Raw genomic sequence first — 18,100 nt, 5'->3', positions numbered from 1 at the left:
AGGAGACCCCAGAGAGGACGGCCCGGGGGCGGGCTGGGGAACGCAGGGAGGTTGATGCCTGCTCCCCCGCCTCTTTCCAGGTGCTACATAACCCTGACCACCGCCCTGCACCTCCACCGGGGAGGGTCTCCCAAGGGCCCTGCCGGCACGGGGAAAACGGAGACCGTGAAAGACCTGGGCAAGGCCCTGGGCATGTATGTGATTGTCGTGAACTGCTCCGAAGGCCTGGACTATAAATCCATGGGGCGCATGTACTCGGGCCTGGCTCAGGTAAGGGGTCAGGCCACTGCGCTGGCTCCAGAGCTGGGACTCCCAGACCCACTCCCCTCCCAGAGCTGGGGATGGAACCTGGGAGCCCTGGCTGCTGGCCCCCCACGTTCTAACCACTAGATCCCACTCCCTCTCCGAGGCGGTTGGGTGTGAATGGGAGGAACCTGCCGGTGGCAGCCCCAATCCCCCCCTTTTCTGCTCTCACCCCGCAGACAGGCGCCTGGGGCTGCTTTGACGAGTTCAACCGCATCAACATCGAGGTGCTGTCGGTGGTGGCCCAGCAGATCCTCTCCATCCTCTCGGCCTTGGCCGCCAACATGACCTCCTTCATCTTTGAGGGCCATAAGATCAAGCTGGTGTGGTCCTGCGGCATCTTCATCACCATGAACCCAGGTGGGAGCCCCGGCCGTGCCCACGGAACGGTCCCTCCCGCTGGCGGAGCGGCTGGCTCGGGCGTGGCAGGAGCTCCGATGGGCACCGCGTGGCCGCTAGGGAAGAACCCAAGGCCAGCCCGTCCCTATGCAGGGGCCTCGGCTCAGGGTCCCAGGCCCGGGGTTGGGGTAAAGGGAGCAGGGCGGAGATGGCAGGGGGCCAGGCCTAACGTGCTGCTGGGTGCCCTGGGGCAGGTTACGCCGGACGGACGGAGCTGCCCGACAACCTCAAGTCCATGTTCCGCCCCATCTCCATGGTGGTGCCGGACTCCACGCTCATCGCAGAGATCATCCTCTTTGGAGAAGGGTTCAGCAACTGTAAGGTACTCGCGGGCCTGGGGCCGCGGGGCTCAGAGAGTCGCCCTGGCTGGGAGCGCTCGTGGCCTGGGCCGTGGGTCCAGGCCCAGCGGGCTCAGGGAACGGGACACGGGGCCTTTCCCCACTAGGGGGCGCTGGCTCCCACCTGGCCCCGGGGCGGGGGGACTGGCTGGCTCAGGGAATGGGACGCGGGGCCTTTCCCCACTAGGGGGCGCTGGCTCCCACCTGGCCCCGGGGTTGGGGGACTGGCTGGCTCAGGGAATGGGACACGGGGCCTTTCCCCACTAGGGGGCGCTGGCTCCCACCTGGCCCCGGGGCAGGGGGACTGGCTGGCTCAGGGAATGGGACACGGGGCCTTTCCCCACTAGGGGGCGCTGGCTCCCATCCGGCCCCAGACTGGGGGACCAGCTGGCCAGGGTGAGGGGGTTTCTGCTCTTGGGGGTGCTGGCTGTGGCATGGCTCCAGGGGTCAGGGGACGGCAGGCGGGGGGAGCTGGGGGTTCTCCGAAGCCTGCTGCCCTGGCCCCCCGCAATGGCGCCCCTGGCTGCCGCGCCGCGCCCCGCCCCGCCCCGCCCCGCCCCGCGCTGATGGGCTCCCTCCGTCCCAGCTCCTGGCGAAGAAGGTCTACACGCTCTACTCGCTGGCCGTGCAGCAGCTCTCCAAGCAGGACCACTACGACTTCGGGCTGCGGGCGCTGACCTCGCTGCTCCGCTACGCCGGGAGGAAGCGCCGGGTGCACCCCGACATCACCGACGAAGAGGTGAGGGGCCCCCGGGCGGGGGGCGATGCCGTCGGGGTGCCCGCCGGATCCCCAGCACTCCGAGGGGCCCGGCTCACCCGGCTCTCCTGGTGGCTTTCAGATCCTGCTCATGGCCATGAAGGACATGAATATCGCCAAGCTCGCCTCCGTCGACGTGCCCCTGTTCAACGGCATCGTCCAGGACCTCTTCCCGGGCATCGAGTCGCCCGTCATTGACTACGGGAAGGTCAGCGAGCCGGCCCGGCCCTCCGCTGGGCGCCTTCCCCCGGGGCTGGAGCCACACGCCCTCTAGTGCCGAGGGGCTGCACTGCCGAGGGGACGGGAGCAGGGGGTAGTGGTTAGAGCGGGGGGGCTGGGAGCCAGGACTCCTGGGTTCTCTCCCTGGCGCTGGGAGGGGAGTGGAGGCTGGTGGGTCAGAGCAGGGGGTGCTGGGAGCCAGGACTCCTGGGTTCTCTCCCTGGTGTTGGGAGGGGAGTGGGGGCTGGTGGGTTAGAGCCGGGGGGTGGGGGGCCAGGACTCCGGGGTTCGCGCCCCGGCTCGGGGATGGGTGTGGGGGCTGGTGGGTCAGAGCAGGGGGGGCTGGGAGCCAGGACTCTTGGGTTCTCTCCCTGGCTCTGGGAGGAGCGGGGCTGGTGGGTTAGAGTGGGGGCTGGGGCCAGGACTCCTGGGTTCTCTCCCCGGCTCTGGGAGGGAAGTGGGGGCTGGTGGGTCAGAGCAAGGGGGGTGGGAGCCAGGACTCCTGGGTTCTCTCCCTGGCTCTGGGAGGAGTGGGGCTGGTGGGTTAGAGGGGGCTGGGGCCAGGACTCCTGGGTTCTCTCCCGGCTCTGGGAGGAAGTGGGGGCTGGTGGGTTGGGGGCTGGGAGCCAGGACTCCTGGGTTCTCTCCCTGGCTCTGGGAGGGGAGCAGGGGCTAGGGGTTAGAGCAGGCGGGCTGGGGGCCAGGACTCCTGGGTTCTCTCCCCGGCTCTGGGAGGGGAGCGGGGGCTAGGGGTTAGAGCAGGCGGGCTGGGGGCCAGGACTCCTGGGTTCTCTCCTGGTCTGGGCGGGGAGCGGGGTCCTGGTGGGCCGCTCCCTGCTCCGTGCCCGGGGCCCGTCACCCCAGGCCGGGCCCTGTCTGTGCAGCTGAAGGACGCCATCGAGGTGGAGCTGAAGGCGATGGGGCTGCAGGTGACGCCCTTCACCATCACCAAGGTCATGCAGCTGTACGAGACCAAGAACTCCCGGCACTCCACCATGATCGTGGGCACCACGGGCAGCGGCAAGACGGTCACCTGGCGCACCCTGCAGGCCACCATGGCCGCCCTGTGCCGGAGCGGGGACGCCGCCTACAACCTTGTCCGGGTCAGTGGGTGGGCACCGGGGGGGGCAGCAGGGGGCTGGGAGCCGGGGTGGGGCTGGGCAGGGGTCCCTGGCTTCCCACCCCCTCTGACTGGTTCTCTCCTCTGCCCTCCGGCTGGCGCTGGGCCCGGCAGGAGTTCCCCCTGAACCCCAAGGCCGTGTCCCTGGGCGAGCTGTATGGCGAGTACGACCTCAGCACCGGCGAGTGGACGGACGGCATCCTGTCCAGCGTCATGCGGGCGGCCTGCGCAGGTACCCGCGGGCGCCAGCCAGAGAGGGGGCAGGGCACAGCCCATAGGACTGGGCAGAGGCGGGCAGTGCCCAGGGGCAGGGCAGGGCCCATAGGACTGGGCAGAGGGGGGCCGTGCCCGGGGCAGGGCAGAGCCGATAGGACTGGGCAGAGGGGGGCAGTGCCCGGGGGCAGGGCAGGGCCCATAAGACTGGGCAGAGGGGGGCCGTGCCCAGGGCAGGGCAGAGCCGATAGGACTGGGCAGAGGGGGGCCGTGCCCGGGGGCAGGGCACGGCCCATAGGACTGGGCAGAGGGGGGCCGTGCCTGGGGGCAGGGCAGGGCCCATAGGCCTGGGCAGAGGGGGGCAGTGCCAGGGGGCAGGGCACGACCCATAGGACTGGGCAGAGGCGGGCCGTGCCCAGGGGCAGGGCAGGGCCCATAGGACTGGGCAGAGGGGGGCCGTGCCCGGGGCAGGGCAGGGCCCATAGGACTGGGCAGAGGGGGGCAGTGCCCGGGGGCAGGGCAGGGCCCATAGGACTGGGCAGAGGGGGGCCGTGCCCGGGGGCAGGGCAGGGCCCATAGGACTGGGCAGAGGGGGGCAGTGCCCGGGGCAGGGCAGGGCCCATAGGACTGGGCAGAGGGGGGCTGTGCCCAGGGCAGGGCAGAGCCGATAGGACTGGGCCGCGGGGGGCAGTGCCCGGGGGCAGGGCAGGGCCCATAGGACTGGGCAGAGGGGGGCTGTGCCCAGGGCAGGGCAGGGCCCATAGGACTGGGCAGAGGGGGGCTGTGCCCAGGGCAGGGCAGGGCCCCTAGGACTGGGCAGAGGGGGGCAGTGCCTGGGGCAGGGCACGCCCATAGGACTGGGCAGAGGGGGCTGTGCCCGGGCAGGGCAGGGCCCATAGGACTGGGCAGAGGGGGCAGTGCCCAAGGGCAGGGCCCATAGGACTGGGCAGAGGGGGCAGTGCCCGGGGGCAGGGCAGGGCCCAGAGGACTGGGCAGAGGGGGGCCGTGCCTGGGGGCAGGGCAGGGCCCATAGGACTGGGCAGAGGGGGGCCGTGCCTGGGGGCAGGGCAGGGGCCCATAGGACTGGGCAGAGGGGGGCAGTGCCCGGGGCAGGGCAGGGCCCATAGGACTGGGCAGAGGGGGGCCGTGCCCGGGCAGGGCAGGGCCCATAGGACTGGGCAGAGGGGGCAGCGCCTGGGGCAGGGCAGGGCCCATCGGACTGGGCAGAGGGGGGCAGTGCCCGGGGCAGGGCAGGGCCCATAGGACTGGGCAGAGGGGGGCCGTGCCCGGGGCAGGGCAGGGCCCATAGGACTGGGCAGAGGGGGGCAGTGCCCGGGGGCCGGGCAGGGCCCAGAGGACTGGGCAGAGGGGGCGTGCCGGGGCAGGGCAGGGCCCATAGGACTGGGCAGAGGGGTGCAGTGCCCGGGGCAGGGCAGGGCCCATAGGACTGGTCAGATGGGGGACGTGCCCGGGGCAGGGCAGCGCCCAGAGGACAGGGGAGAGGGGGCAGTGCCGGGGCAGGGCAGGGCCCATAGGACTGGGCAGAGGGGGCAGTGCCCGGGCAGGGCAGGGCCCATAGGACTGGGCAGAGGGGGCCGTGCCCGGGCAGGGCAGGGCCCATAGGACTGGGCAGAGGGGGGGCTGTGCCCGGGGGCAGGGCAGGGCCCATCGGCCTGGGCAGCGGGGCGCAGTGCCCGGGGGCAGGGCAGGGCCCATAGGACTGGGCAGAGGGGGGCAGTGCCCAAGGGCAGGGCCCATAGGACTGGGCAGAGGGGGGCAGTGCCCGGGGGCAGGGCAGGGCCCATAGGACTGGGCAGAGGGGGGCTGTGCCCGGAGGCAGGGCAGGGCCCATAGGACTGGGCAGAGGGGGGCTGTGCCCGGGGCAGGGCAGGGCCCATAGGACTGGGCAGAGGGGGGCAGTGCCAGGGGCAGGGCAGGGCCCATAGGACTGGGCAGAGGGGGGCAGTGCCCGGGGGCAGGGCAGAGCCGATAAGACTGGGCAGAGGGGAGCAGTGCCCGGGGGCAGGGCAGGGCCCATAGGACTGGGCAGAGGGGGGCAGTGCCCGGGGCAGGGCAGGGCCCATAGGACTGGGCAGAGGGGGGCAGTGCCCGGGGGCAGGGCGGGGCCCATAGGACTGGGCAGAGGGGGGGCTGTGCCCGCGGGCAGGTCAGGGCCCATAGGACTGGGCAGAGGGGGGCTGTGCCCGGGGCAGGGCAGGGCCCATAGGACTGGGCAGAGGGGGGCAGTGCCCGGGGGCAGGGCAGGGCCCATAGGACTGGGCAGAGGGGAGCAGTGCCCGGGGGCAGGGCAGGGCCCATAGGACTGGGCAGAGGGGGGCAGTGCCCGGGGCAGGGCAGGGCCCATAGGACTGGGCAGAGGGGGGCAGTGCCCGGGGCAGGGCAGGGCCCATAGGACTGGGCAGAGGGGGGCAGTGCCCGGGGGCAGGGCAGGGCCCATAGGACTGGGCAGAGGGGGGCTGTGCCCGGGGGCAGGGCAGGGCCCATAGGACCTGGCAGAGGGGCCGTGCCCGGGGCAGGGCAGGGCCCATAGGACTGGGCAGAGGGGGGCAGTGCCCGGGCAGGGCAGGGCCCATAGGACTGGGCAGAGGGGCAGTGCCCGGGCAGGGCAGGGCCCATTGGACTGGGCATAGGGGGGCAGTGCCCGGGGCAGGGCAGAGCCCATAGGACTGGGCAGAGGGGGGCCGTGCCCGGGCAGGGCAGGGCCCATAGGACTGGGCAGAGGGGGCAGTGCCTGGGGCAGGGCAGGGCCCATAGGACTGGGCAGAGGGGGGCAGTGCCCGGGGCAGGGCAGGGCCCATAGGACTGGGCAGAGGGGGGCAGTGCCCGGGGCAGGGCAGGGCCCATAGGACTGGGCAGAGGGGGGCAGTGCCCGGGGGCAGGGCAGGGCCCATAGGACTGGGCAGAGGGGGGCAGTGCCTGGGGGCAGGGCAGGGCCCATAGGACTGGGCAGAGGGGGGCAGTGCCCATGTGCTGGTTTCTGCTCCTCACTCTGGCATGTCTGTTCCACTCTCCGCTGGCCGGCCCCTCTCTGGGAGACTGGCCCGTGCCTGGGCGCCGGGTGCCCCCGGAGCGTGCCGGCCGGTTGGCACCAGCATTCCGCAAACAGCGCGGGGCGGGGAGGTGCTCTCAGCCGTGCCCCGTGGGGAGCTGTGCTCCGGGCCCGGCATGCCGCTCTGCGTGGGCACTAGATGCCAGGCCGTACCCACCGGCGCCGCGTAGGGGGTGCCTCTGCCATGCGCGGCTGCTCGGCGACCCACGGTCCGATGGCTTGTAGTTGGGTCTCCCCGCGGGAGCCCGGGAGATTCGGTTTGCCCGCCGGAGCGGGTGGCGGGGGTGGCGTGTGCGTGCCAGGCTGCGGTGGCATGTGAGAGAGCTCTGCCGTTACTAGGAGATGGGGGGGCGCGGCCTGACCCCAATATCACTGGTAATTGAGGATGACAGCGAGGTGACAGGTGGCGGGAGCGCAGCCGCGGGCACTGGCTGGCTCAGCGCCGGGGAAGGGGGATGGGCCGGTGCCCGCCAGGGCTCTGGTGCCAATTGACATGTGATGCCCAGGCGAGGTGCCACTGAGTCTCAGTTGGTGTGGCAGTGTGTGTGCCCCTCCTGACCCACAGTCCCTGCCCCCCAGCCCTGCTGGTGCCCCTCACTCCCCACCCGCAGCCCCTGCCAGCCCGGCCCTGCCCCCCCAGCCCTGCCGGTGCCCCTCACTCCCGACCCGCAGCCCCTGCCCCCCAGCCCTGCCGGTGCCCCTCACTCCCGACCCGCAGCCCCTGCCAGCCCGGCCCTGCCCCCCAGCTCTGCCGGTGCCCCTCACTCCCGACCCGCAGCCCCTGCCCCCCAGCCCTGCCGGTGCCCCTCACTCCCGACCCGCAGCCCCCGTTCTGTCCCTGGATGGCACATGCCCATCTCCTCTCCCAGCACCGGGCGCTGCTGTCGGAGGCCCGAGGGCACCCTGAGGGCAGTGGGCGCGGATCGGGGGGGGGGCAGAGAGGGCTGGAAGGCCGAGCTTTGGGGCACGGGTGGGGAGCTCCCCGAGCGCTGAGGGGGCTTCCCGTGCTCTCCCGGTCCCGCCAGACGAGAAGCCCGATGAGAAGTGGATCCTGTTTGACGGGCCGGTGGACACCCTGTGGATCGAGAGCATGAACTCGGTCATGGACGACAACAAAGTTCTGACCCTGATCAACGGGGAGCGGATCTCCATGCCCGAGCAGGCAAGTCGCCCCCCCGGGGGCTGCTCCGAGCACCTGGGCCGGCCGGGGGCTGCCCCGAGCCACCCCCACTGATCCTGTCCCTTCTCCAGGTCTCGCTGCTCTTCGAGGTGGAGAACCTAGCGGTGGCCTCGCCCGCCACCGTCTCCCGCTGCGGGATGGTCTACACGGACTACAGCGACCTGGGCTGGAAACCCTACGTCCACTCCTGGATCGAGAAGCGCCCCAAGGTCCCCGGGCGGGCGGAGGGAATGGGGCAGGGGCTCAGCAGGGGGCGCTCTCCCCTGTGCTGCAGGGAGGAGAGGTGGCGGATTTGGGCCGAGGGGCATCGGCAGAGCCCAGCGCTGGAGCTGCGGGTTGGCAGAGCCGGGGGGAGCCCAGGGCTGGAGCTGGGGGAGGGCGTGAGGGGCACCGGCTGAGCCGGGGGGAACCCAGGGCTGGAGCTGCAGGTTGGCAGAGCCGGGGGGAGCCCAGGGCTGGAGCTGGGGGAGGGCGTGCGGGGCACCGGCTGAGCCGGGGGGAGCCCAGGGCTGGAGCTGGGGAGGGCGTGGGGGGCGCCGGCAGAGCCATGGGGGGAGCCCAGGAGCGGAATAGCCCAGCCCTGCCTCGCGGGAGCTTTGCTCTTGGTCCCTCACTCCTCAGGGGGAGGCGGAAACCCTGCAGCGAATGTTCGACAAGTTCGTCGACAAGATGCTGACGTTCAAGAAGGAGAACTGCGAGGAGCTGGTCCCCATCCCCGAGTACAGCGGCATCGTGTCGCTCTGCCGGCTCTTCTCTGCTCTGGCCACCCCAGAGAACGGGGTAGGTGGCGGGCGGGAGCCCGCCCTCGCGCTCTCATTGGCTGCCTTTCCGCCCATCGCTCAGAGCAGGGGGCTTTCACGCCTAGCGCCCCTCTGTGTCTGGGCGTGGTCATCAGCCGGAGCTCCACCCCGTGACTGTGACCCCACCGGCATAAACCAGGGGTCACTCCGCGTAAGTGGGGGACTGGGACGCCGACCCTCGGAATCCAGAGCAGGGGGTTCCGGTAGCAAATCGTCCCTAGTAGCCAGCGCTCTGGCACCCCCTTGTTTCTCAGCCTCTCCGTGTTCTCGTCACGCCTGACTGCCAGGGCAAGACGTCCATGGAGGTTAGGTCCATATTAGCCAGGCTGGGTAAGGAATGGTGTCCCCAGCCTCTGTTTGTCAGAGGGTGGAGATGGATGGCAGGAGAGAGATCACGTGATCATGACCTGTTAGGTTCACTCCCTCTGGGGCACCTGGCATTGGCCGCTGTTGGAAGACAGGACACTGGGCTGGATGGACCTTTGGCCTGACCCGGTACGGCCGTTCTGATGTTCTAGTCTTACGTTCTGGCACCATTGGCCAGCAAAGCCTCCTGAGCTTGGAGGAGACCCAAGTACCATGTAGGGAGAGAAGAAATTCACAGAGCTTAAAGGTTCTGGGTGTATCAACCTACAACTCACCCATCATAGCTCCTGATTTAAGGGTTCGGGGTATGGGTATGCCAACCTAGAACACTCATCATGCAGCCTTACATTCCAGCTGAATCAGCCCAGAACACTCCCACCATGCAGGCTGATGTTCCCGGTATGACAGCCTAGAACACTCCCATGGTGCAGCTTGATGTTCTGGTTAAATCAGTCTAGAACGCTCCCACTGCAGCCTGATGTTCTGGGTATGTCAGCCTAGAGCACTCCCATCATGGAGGCCGATGTTCCAGGTACATCAACAGAATGTGCCCATTGTATAGCCTGACGTTCTGGTTACGTCAACCTAGAACGCTCCCATTGTGCAGCCTGATGTTCTGGTTACGTCAACCTAGAACGCTCCCATTGTGCAGCCTGATGTTCTGGGTATGTCAGCCTAGAGCACTCCCATCATGGAGGCTGATGTTCCAGGTACATCAACATAGAATGTGCCCAAAGGTACAACCTGACGTTCTGGTTTTGTCAACCTAGAACACTCCCATTGTGCAGCCTGATGTTCCAGATACATCAACCTAGAACACTCCCATTGTGCAGCCTGATGTTCCGGATACATCAACCTAGAACACTCCCATTGTGCAGCCTGATGTTCCAGATACATCAACCTAGAACGCTGCCATTGTGTAGCCTGATGTTCCGGATACATCAACCTAGAACGCTCCCATTGTCCAGCATGATGTTCTGGGTACATCACTATAGAACACTTCTTGCCGTGTCACCCTGTGTTCCGGGTGTGTCAATGCGTGTTGGTGGGGAATGCTCTGGTAGCCTGGGGTAAGGTTAGAAAGCCAGCTCAGCGCGAGGTCCCCATCTCTTGCTCTCCAGGTGAACCCAGCAGACGGCGAGAACTACACGACGGTGGTGGAAATGTACTTCATCTTCAGCATGATCTGGTCCGTGTGCGCGGCGGTGGACGAGGAGGGCAGGAAGAAGATTGACAGCTACCTGCGAGAGATGGAAGGCTCCTTCCCCAACAAGGTCCCTGGCGCGTCTCCCTCTCTGTGGGCCCGGGGGAGCCCAGAGGGACGGGGGTGCTGTGACCAGGGCAGAGCCAAGGGGGTGATGGGAGGGGAATGGCCAACAGGGGAAGGGAAGAGGGGGTGAGCAGCTCCATGTCATTTCCTCCCATTCCTGCCCCGCTCCCGTCTCTCTTCACGGCATTGACACCTCAAGCCCTCCGTAGTCCTGATCCCCTTGATGGGCCACAGCTCCGGCTCCTGTCCCGGGCCCCTCACGGGCTCTCCCTGCTCCCTCCAGGACACCGTCTACGAGTATTTCGTCGACCCCAAGAGGAAGAACTGGGCCTCGTTTGAGGACAAGCTGCCCAAAATGTGGAGGTACCCATCCAAGTGAGTAACTGGCCGCCGGGGGCCGAGATGGGGGGCTGGGGGCTGAGCAGGAGAAGTGGGGGTCCGAAGCTGGGGGGGAGAAGCGCACGCTGGGGGTCTCCACAAATGAGAGATTGTAAGTGATGCTAAGGGATAGCAAACAGCTCAGTGTCAGCCGCTGAGGGTCCCCTCATCCGGATCGTTAATAAAGTGTGGAACAAAACCGGCCCCAGGACCGACCCGTGCGGCACCCGGCTGACACCGGCTGGAGCTAGACCTGGAGCCGCTGGTCACTGCCCGTCGATCTAGCCAGCTTTCCGTCCCCTCCGAGCGTTCACGGGACGGGAGATAAGCGTCTCCTAAGGCCTGTTGGTTTTCCGAATGGCCTATTCCCCGCCCGGTGTCCAGAGGGACAGTACCTTGGCTAGTGGGCGTCCCACGGGTGTCACCTCGCCGGCAGTGCACAGACATGGGCAATATTCCCAACTTCAGACACAACAATCCTACTCGCTGCAAACAGGATAATGCTACTCGGCAGCTCAGCGCCTTCCCAGTGGCCTCTCGCATGACGATGTCATCATGGGAGCACTGGGAAGAATATGGGGGCAGTGTCACCGGGGCGGGATCCAGGGCTGATGCAGGGGACGGGCTGTGGGGCTGGATGGGGCTGTTGGCCTGACGCAAGGGACGGGCTGTGGGGCTGGAAGTTGGCCTGATGCAGGGGACGGGCTATGGGGCTGGAAGGGCCCGTTGGCCTGATGCAGGGGACGGGCTGTGGGGCTGGAAGGGCCCATTGGCCTGATGCAGGGGACGGGCCGTGGGGCTGGATGGGCCCATTGGCCTGACACAGGGGACGGGCTGTGGGGCTGGAAGTTGGCCCGATGCAGGGGACGGGCTGTGGGGCTGGAAGTTGGCCCGATGCAGGGGATGGGCTGTGGGGCTGGAAGGGGCCGTTGGCCTGACACAGGGGACTGGCTGTGGGGCTGGAAGTTGGCCTGATGCAGGGGACGGGCTGTGGGGCTGGAAGTTGGCCCGATGCAGGGGACGGGCTGTGGGGCTGGATGGGGCCGTTGGCCTGACGCAGGGGACGGGCTGTGGGGCTGGATGGGGCTGTTGGCCTGACGCAAGGGACGGGCTGTGGGGCTGGATGGGGCCGTTGGCCTGATGCAGGGGACGGGCTGTGGGGCTGGATGGGGCCGTTGGCCTGACGCAGGGGACGGGCTGTGGGGCTGGATGGGGCCGTTGGCCTGACGCAGGGGACGGGCTGTGGGGCTGGAAGGGGCCATTGGCCTGACACAGGGGACGGGCTGTGGGGCTGGAAGTTGGCCCGATGCAGGGGACGGGCTGTGGGGCCATTGGTCTGGTCCAGCGCGATGATCCCTCGGGCTGACGCCCCCGTCTGCCCCCCCCCAGCGCCCCCTTCTATAAGATCATCGTCCCCACGGTGGACACGGTGCGCTACAACTACCTGGTCAACGCCCTGGTGGCCCATCAGAACCCGGTGCTGCTCGTGGGCCCGGTCGGCACCGGGAAGACGTCCATCGCCCAGAGCGTGCTGCAGTCCCTGGACAACACCAAGTGGGCCGTGCTGACCGTCAACATGTCGGCGCAGGTAACGGGCCACGGAGATCCCCCGGTGCCGGGCCAGGGGGACAGGGCCACGGAGATCCCCCCGGTGCCGGGCCAGGGGGGCAGGGCCACGGAGATCCCGCCGGTGCCGGGCCAGGGGGCAGGGCCACGGAGATCCCGCCGGTGCCGGGCCAGGGGGGCAGGGCCACGGAGATCCCCCCGGTGCCGGGCCAGGGGGGCAGGGCCACGGAGATCCCGCCGGTGCCAGGCCAGGGGGCAGGGCCACGGAGATCCCCCCAGTGCCGGGCCAGGGGGGCAGGGCCACGGAGATCCCCCGGTGCCGGGCCAGGGGGGCAGGGCCACGGAGATCCCCCGGTGCCGGGCCAGGGGGGCAGGGCCACGGAGATCCCCCGGTGCGGGTGCCGGGCAGTCATTGGCTGGCAGGGGGAGGCTGGGTGGGTGCCGGGCAGTCATTGGTGGCTGGGCGGGTGCCGGGCGGTTGCTGGGCGGGTGCCGGGCAGTTGCCGGCCGGCAGGGGGAGGCTGGGAGGGTGCCGGGCGGTCGCTGGGTGGGTGCCAGGCGGTTGCTGGCCGGCAGGGGGAGGCGGGACTGGTGCCGGGCAGTCATTGGTGGCTGGGCGGGTGCCGGGCGGTTGCTGGGCGGGTGCGGGCAGTTGCCGCCGGCAGGGGAGGCTGGGCGGTGCTGGGCGGTCGCTGGGTGGGTGCCAGGCGGTTGCCGGCCGGCAGGGGAGCTGGGCGGGTGCCGGGCAGTCATTGGTGGCTGGGCGGGTGCTGGGCGGTCGCTGGGCGGGTGCCGGGCAGTTGCTGGCCGGCAGGGGAGCTGGGCGGGTGCCGGGGGGTCGCCGGCCAGCAGGGGGAGGCGGGGCAGGTGCCGGGTGGTCGCCGGCTGGCAGGGGGAGCTGGGCGGGTGCTGGGCGGTCGCCGGCCGGCAGGGGGAGCTGGGCGGGTGCCGGGCCGTCTTTGGTGGCTGGGCGGGTGCCGGGCAGTCACCGCCGGCAGGGGAGCTGGGCGGTGCCAGGCAGTCATTGGTGGCTGGGCGGGTGCCGGGCCGTCGCCGGCCGGCCGGGGGCGGCGGGGCGGGTGCCGGGCAGTCATCGGTGGCTGGGCGGGTGCCGGGCGGTCGCTGGGCGGGTGCCGGACGGTCGCCGGCCGGCAGGGGAGCTGGGCGGTGCCGGGCGGTTGCCGGCCGGCAGGGGAGCTGGGCGGGTGCCGGGCAGTCATCGGTGGCTGGGCGGGTGCCGGGCGGTCGCTGGGCGGGTGCCAGGGAGTCGCCGGCCGGGAGGGGGAGAGGGGCGGGTGTCGGGGGGTCGCCGCCAGCAGGGGAGGCGGGCAGGTGCCGGGCGGTCGCCGGCCGGCAGGGGGAGCTGGGCGGTTGCTGGGCGGGTGCCGGGCAGTCGCCGGCCGGCAGGGGGAGCTGGGCGGTGCCGGGCGGTCGCTGGGCGGGTGCCGGGCAGTCGCCGGCCGGCAGGGGAGCTGGGCGGGTGCCGGGCGGTCGCTGGGGGGGGGCCGGGCAGTCGCCGGCCGGCAGGGGGAGCTGGGCGGTTGCTGGGGGGGTGCCGGGCCGTCGCCGGCCGGCGGGGGGAGGCTGGGCTGGTGCCGGGCGGTCGCTGGGCGGGTGCCAGGTGGTCGCCGGCTGGCGGGAGGCTGGGCGGGTGCCGGGTGGTTGCCGGCTGGCAGGGGGAGGCTGGGCGGGTGCCAGGCGGTCGCCGGCCGGCGGGGGGAGCTGGGCGGGTGCTGGGCGGTTGCTGGGTGGGTGCCGGGCAGTTGCTGGCCGGCAGGGGGAGCTGGGCGGGTGCCGGGTGGTCGCCGGCTGGCAGGGGGAGCTGGGCGGTTACTGGGCGGGTGCCGGGCAGTCGCCGGCCGGCAGGGGGAGGCTGGGCGGGTGCCGGGTGGTCGCCGGCTGGCAGGGGGAGCTGGGCGGGTGCCGGGCGGTTGCCAGCCGGCAGGGGGAGCTGGGCGGGTGGCCCGCGGCGAAGGGCTGAGCCCTGGGTGGGGCTGGGCCCTGGGCCCGTCCCGTGGAGCCGCCAGCCCCGGCCCCGGACTCAACCCCCCGCCCCCCCAGACCACCTCCAACAACGTGCAGAACATCATCGAGAGCCGCGTGGAGAAGCGCACCAAGGGCGTCTATGTGCCCGTGGGCGGCAAGAGCATGATCACCTTCATGGACGACCTCAACATGCCGGCCAAGGACGCCTTCGGCTCCCAGCCCCCGCTGGAGCTGCTGCGCCTCTGGATCGACTACGGCTTCTGGTACGACCGCGAGAAGCAAACCATCAAGTACGTCAAGGTGAGGAGCCCGCCCGGCCGCGGCGCTGCCCGCCTGGCTCCCCCCCGGGGCTCGCGCCTGCCGCGGCTCGGGGGGCGCCGGCGGGGTGGGCAGGTTCCCCTGGCTGGCTCCGAGGGGTCTCTGCAGAGTCTCATGGTGGGGGCTCCCCCTGCCGCCCCCGGCGCTGGGGAGCCTTCCGGAAAAGGAGCGGTGCCAACCCCAGGCCCCTCGGTGCCCCCTCTGTGCCGGGAGCTGCGGGGCTCAGCGGTGTCACCCGCTTGGCCTGCCCCCTTTCTTCAGCGCGTCCCCCCTTCAGGCCTGCGGAGCTCGGCGCAGGCGGGGTCCCTGCCGGCCGGGGGGGAGCCGGCAGTGCTGGGGTGGCGGCCGCACCGCGGCCCCGGGGAGCTCGATCCGACAGTTCGTGCGGGCGGGGCACCTGCTGAGGCGGGCGTCTGTGCCCGGAGTCTAGTCGGCGTGTGCCACAGCTGACATCGGCTGGGAGGCCATAAGGATGCGGCAGCCGCACCGCGGGCCCCTCCGGACGCTCGGCGTTGGTGTGAGCAGCAGCTCTCTCCCCTCAGGACATGTTCCTGATGGCAGCCATGGGCCCCCCGGGAGGCGGCCGCACCGTCATATCCGGCCGGCTTCAGAGCAGATTCAACCTCGTCAACATGACCTTCCCCACGGTAAGGGCGGCTGCGGCACATGCCACGCGGCTGCCTCCCCGGCACACTCAGAGCAGCCGCGGGCAGCCCCTCCCCCGGCGCCATTCGCCCCCGGCACCCCTTCCTCAGAGCAGGTGGGTGCCAGGCCGCCATCTCCCAGCCCCCGGGATGCCCACAGCCCAGGCAGGCGCCATTCGCCCCCGGGCACCCCTTCCTCAGAGCAGGTGGGTGCCAGGCCGCCATCTCCCAGCCCCCGGGATGCCCACAGCCCAGGCAGGCGCCATTCGCCCCCGGGCACCCCTTCCTCAGAGCAGGTGGGTGCCAGGCTGCCATCTCCCAGCCCCCGGGATGCCCACAGCCCAGGCAGGCGCCATTCGCCCCCGGCACCCCTTCCTCAGAGCAGGTGGGTGCCAGGCTGCCATGTCTCAGCCCCCGGGATGCCCACAGCCCAGGCAGCCGCATCCCCTCTCTCCTGCCCTGGGAACGGGCGGGGTGACCCTGCGAGGGGAGAGCGGCTGGCGCTAGGTGCCGCTCCGGCTGCCCCGCAGGAGGCGCAGATCCGGCGCATCTTCGGCACCATGCTCAACCAGAAGCTGCAGAACTTCGAGGAGGCGGTGAAGCCGCTCGGGAACGTCGCCACCGAGGCCACGGTCGAGCTGTACCACGCCGTGGTGCAGAAATTCCTGCCCACGCCCGCCAAGATCCACTACCTCTTCAACCTGCGCGACATCTCCAAGGTACCCAGCTAGTGCCCCACGCGCCCCATGGCTCGGAGCCGAGCCCGGAGCCCAGCGTGGAGCCAGGGGCCCCGCCCACCCTCTGGGTCAGAGCCCAGCCCGGAGCCAGGGGCCCCGCCCACCCTCTGGGTCAGAGCCGAGCCCAGAGCCAGGGGCCCCGCCCACCCTCTGGGTCAGAGCCGAGCCCGGAGCCAGGGGCCCCGCCCACCCTCTGGGTCAGAGCCGAGCCCAGAGCCCAGTGTGGAGCCAGGGGCCCCGCCCACCCCCTGGGTCAGAGCCGAGCCCAGAGCCCAGCGTGGAGCCAGGGGCCCCGCCCACCCTCTGGGTCAGAGCCGAGCCCGGAGCCAGGGGCCCCGCCCACCCTCTGGGTCAGAGCCGAGCCCGGAGCCCAGCCCGGAGCCAGGGGCCCCGCCCACCCCCTGGGTCAGAGCCGAGCCCAGAGCCCAGCGTGGAGCCAGGGGCCCCGCCCACCCCCTGGGTCAGAGCCGAGCCCAGCCCGGAGCCAGGGGCCCCGCCCACCCTCTGGGTGCCAGCATGGCACTAGGAGCCCTGCTCACAGTATCTGTTGGCCCCACACGTTGGGGTTGGGGGGACAGAAGGCTCCTGGCATGAGTGGGGCTGGCGTAGGGAGGAATCCAGCAGAGGTTCGGTGTTGGTGCCCAGTGCCAGCCCCTCAGTATGTCCTGCCTATTGGGTCTCCGTCCTGCCCGTCATGGCAACAGCCACACGCAGATGGGATCTGGGCCAGAGGCTTCCAGGAACAGCTGGCTCAGGGGGGCAGGGAATGGGGCAGGGGCCTGTCCCCTCTGGGGGGCGCCGGCTCCCACCCGGCCCCAGGGCAGGGACTGCCAGGCTCAGGGGGGTGGGGAATGGGGCGGGGGCCTGTCCTCTGGGGCGCCGGCTCCCCGGCCCCAGGGCGGGACTGGCTGGCCCAGGGGCGGGAATGGGGCAGGGGCCTGTCCTCTAGGGGCGCCGGCTCCCACCCGGCCCCAGGGCAGGGACTGGCTGGCTCAGGGGGGCGGGGAATGGGGCAGGGGCCGAGCTGGTGGGGTATCTCGGCAGGGGGGTCCCAGCTGGCGGCTCAGGCTCCGCCCCTGGCACAGGTGTTCCAGGGGATGCTGCGGGCGCACAAGGATTTCCACGATACCAAGCCCAGCCTCACCCGCCTGTGGATTCACGAGTGCTTCAGGTACAGTTGCCCCCCCGCACCTCCCCTCCCCCGGCGCCCGGCCCCGCTGCGCCCCCTCCAGCCCCTGGGCACTGCCGGCCCGGTGCCGGCGGGCACCTTCCTCCCCGCGCCCGGCCCCGCTGCGCCTCCAGCCCCTGGGCACTGCCGCCCGGTGCCGGTGGGCACCTTCCTCCCCGCGCCCGCCCCGCTGCGCCTCCAGCCCCTGGGCACTGCCGCCCGGTGCCGGTGGGCACCTTCCTCCCGCGCCCGGCCCCGCTGCGCCCCCTCCCGCCCCACGGGCCCTGCCGGCCCGGTGCCGGTGGGCCCCTTCCTCCCCGCGCCCGGCCCGCTGCGCCTCCAGCCCCTGGGCACTGCCAGCCCGGTGCCGGCGGGCACCTTCCTCCCCGCGCCGGCCCCACTGCGCCCCCTCCAGCCCCACGGGCACTGCCGGCCCGGTGCCGGCGGGCACCTTCCCTCCCCCCGCGCCCGGCCCCGCTGCGCCCCCTCCAGCCCCACGGGCACTGCCGGCCCGGTGCCGGTGGGCACCTTCCTTCCCCCCACACCTGGCCACGCTGCTCCCCTTACCTCCCACGTGGGGCCCGGCCCCTCCCAGCTCCTGGGGGGGGGCGACCCCCGGCGCCTGAGCCCAGCCCCCTCTCCCGGCAGGGTCTTCTCCGACCGCCTGGTGGACGCGGCCGACAAGGACGCCTTCCTCGGCCTCCTGAGCGAGAAGCTGGGCTCCTTCTTCGACCTGACCTTCCACAACCTCTGCCCCAGCAAGCGCCCGCCCATCTTCGGTGGGTGCCACGTGCCACGCGCTCTGAGTGGCACTGCCCAGCCCCCTCCTGGGCTAGTGCTACAGCGCGGGGCCTGGCAGCCCGGACTCCTGAGTTCTCTGCCCGGCTCTGGGAGGGGAGTGGGGGCTGGTGGGTTAGAGCAGGGGGGGCTGGGAGCCAGGACTCCTGGGTTCTCTCCCAGCTCAGGGAGGAGTGGGGCTGGTGGTTAGAGCAGGGGGCGGGGTGCCCGGACTCGTGGGTTCTCTGCCCGGCTCTGGGAGGGGAGTGGGGGCTGGTGGGTTAGAGCAGGGGGGGCTGGGAGCCAGGACTCCTGGGTTCTCTCCCCAGCTCTGGGAGGGGAGTGGGGGCTGGTGGTTAGAGCAGGGGGGCTGGGAGCCAGGACTCCTGGGTTCTCTCCCCGGCTCTGGGAGGGGAGTGGGGGCTGGTGGTTAGCGCACGGGGGCTGGGAGCCAGGACTTCTGGGTTCTCTCCCGGCTCTGGGAGGAGTGG

At 71.2% G+C, this 18,100-nt stretch overlaps 1 protein-coding gene across 2 annotated transcripts in view; it reads left to right on the top strand.

Annotated features, from left to right (window-relative positions):
* DNAH2 (dynein axonemal heavy chain 2) overlaps positions 1 to 18,100 on the top strand; it is a 115,300-nt gene that overhangs the window by 57,322 nt on the left and 39,878 nt on the right. For both annotated transcript variants that reach the window (XM_039500057.1, XM_039500056.1), the window contains exons 37-54: positions 81 to 270; positions 483 to 663; positions 897 to 1,024; positions 1,627 to 1,779; positions 1,880 to 2,005; positions 2,901 to 3,119; positions 3,251 to 3,368; positions 7,445 to 7,581; positions 7,671 to 7,808; positions 8,221 to 8,379; positions 9,887 to 10,039; positions 10,319 to 10,410; positions 11,803 to 12,001; positions 14,041 to 14,265; positions 14,826 to 14,930; positions 15,458 to 15,646; positions 16,750 to 16,835; positions 17,481 to 17,611. In XM_039500057.1, coding sequence (XP_039355991.1) covers positions 81 to 270; positions 483 to 663; positions 897 to 1,024; positions 1,627 to 1,779; positions 1,880 to 2,005; positions 2,901 to 3,119; positions 3,251 to 3,368; positions 7,445 to 7,581; positions 7,671 to 7,808; positions 8,221 to 8,379; positions 9,887 to 10,039; positions 10,319 to 10,410; positions 11,803 to 12,001; positions 14,041 to 14,265; positions 14,826 to 14,930; positions 15,458 to 15,646; positions 16,750 to 16,835; positions 17,481 to 17,611 — 2,729 coding nt within the window. The remainder of the gene's footprint in view (positions 1 to 80; positions 271 to 482; positions 664 to 896; positions 1,025 to 1,626; positions 1,780 to 1,879; positions 2,006 to 2,900; positions 3,120 to 3,250; positions 3,369 to 7,444; positions 7,582 to 7,670; positions 7,809 to 8,220; positions 8,380 to 9,886; positions 10,040 to 10,318; positions 10,411 to 11,802; positions 12,002 to 14,040; positions 14,266 to 14,825; positions 14,931 to 15,457; positions 15,647 to 16,749; positions 16,836 to 17,480; positions 17,612 to 18,100) is intronic.

This window comes from Mauremys reevesii, linkage group 14 (genome assembly GCF_016161935.1).
Source record: "Mauremys reevesii isolate NIE-2019 linkage group 14, ASM1616193v1, whole genome shotgun sequence".
In the NCBI taxonomy this organism is placed as follows: Eukaryota; Metazoa; Chordata; order Testudines; family Geoemydidae; genus Mauremys; species Mauremys reevesii.
Note: the sequence above shows the minus strand (reverse complement) of the source record. Positions and strands in the feature narration are given on the sequence as shown.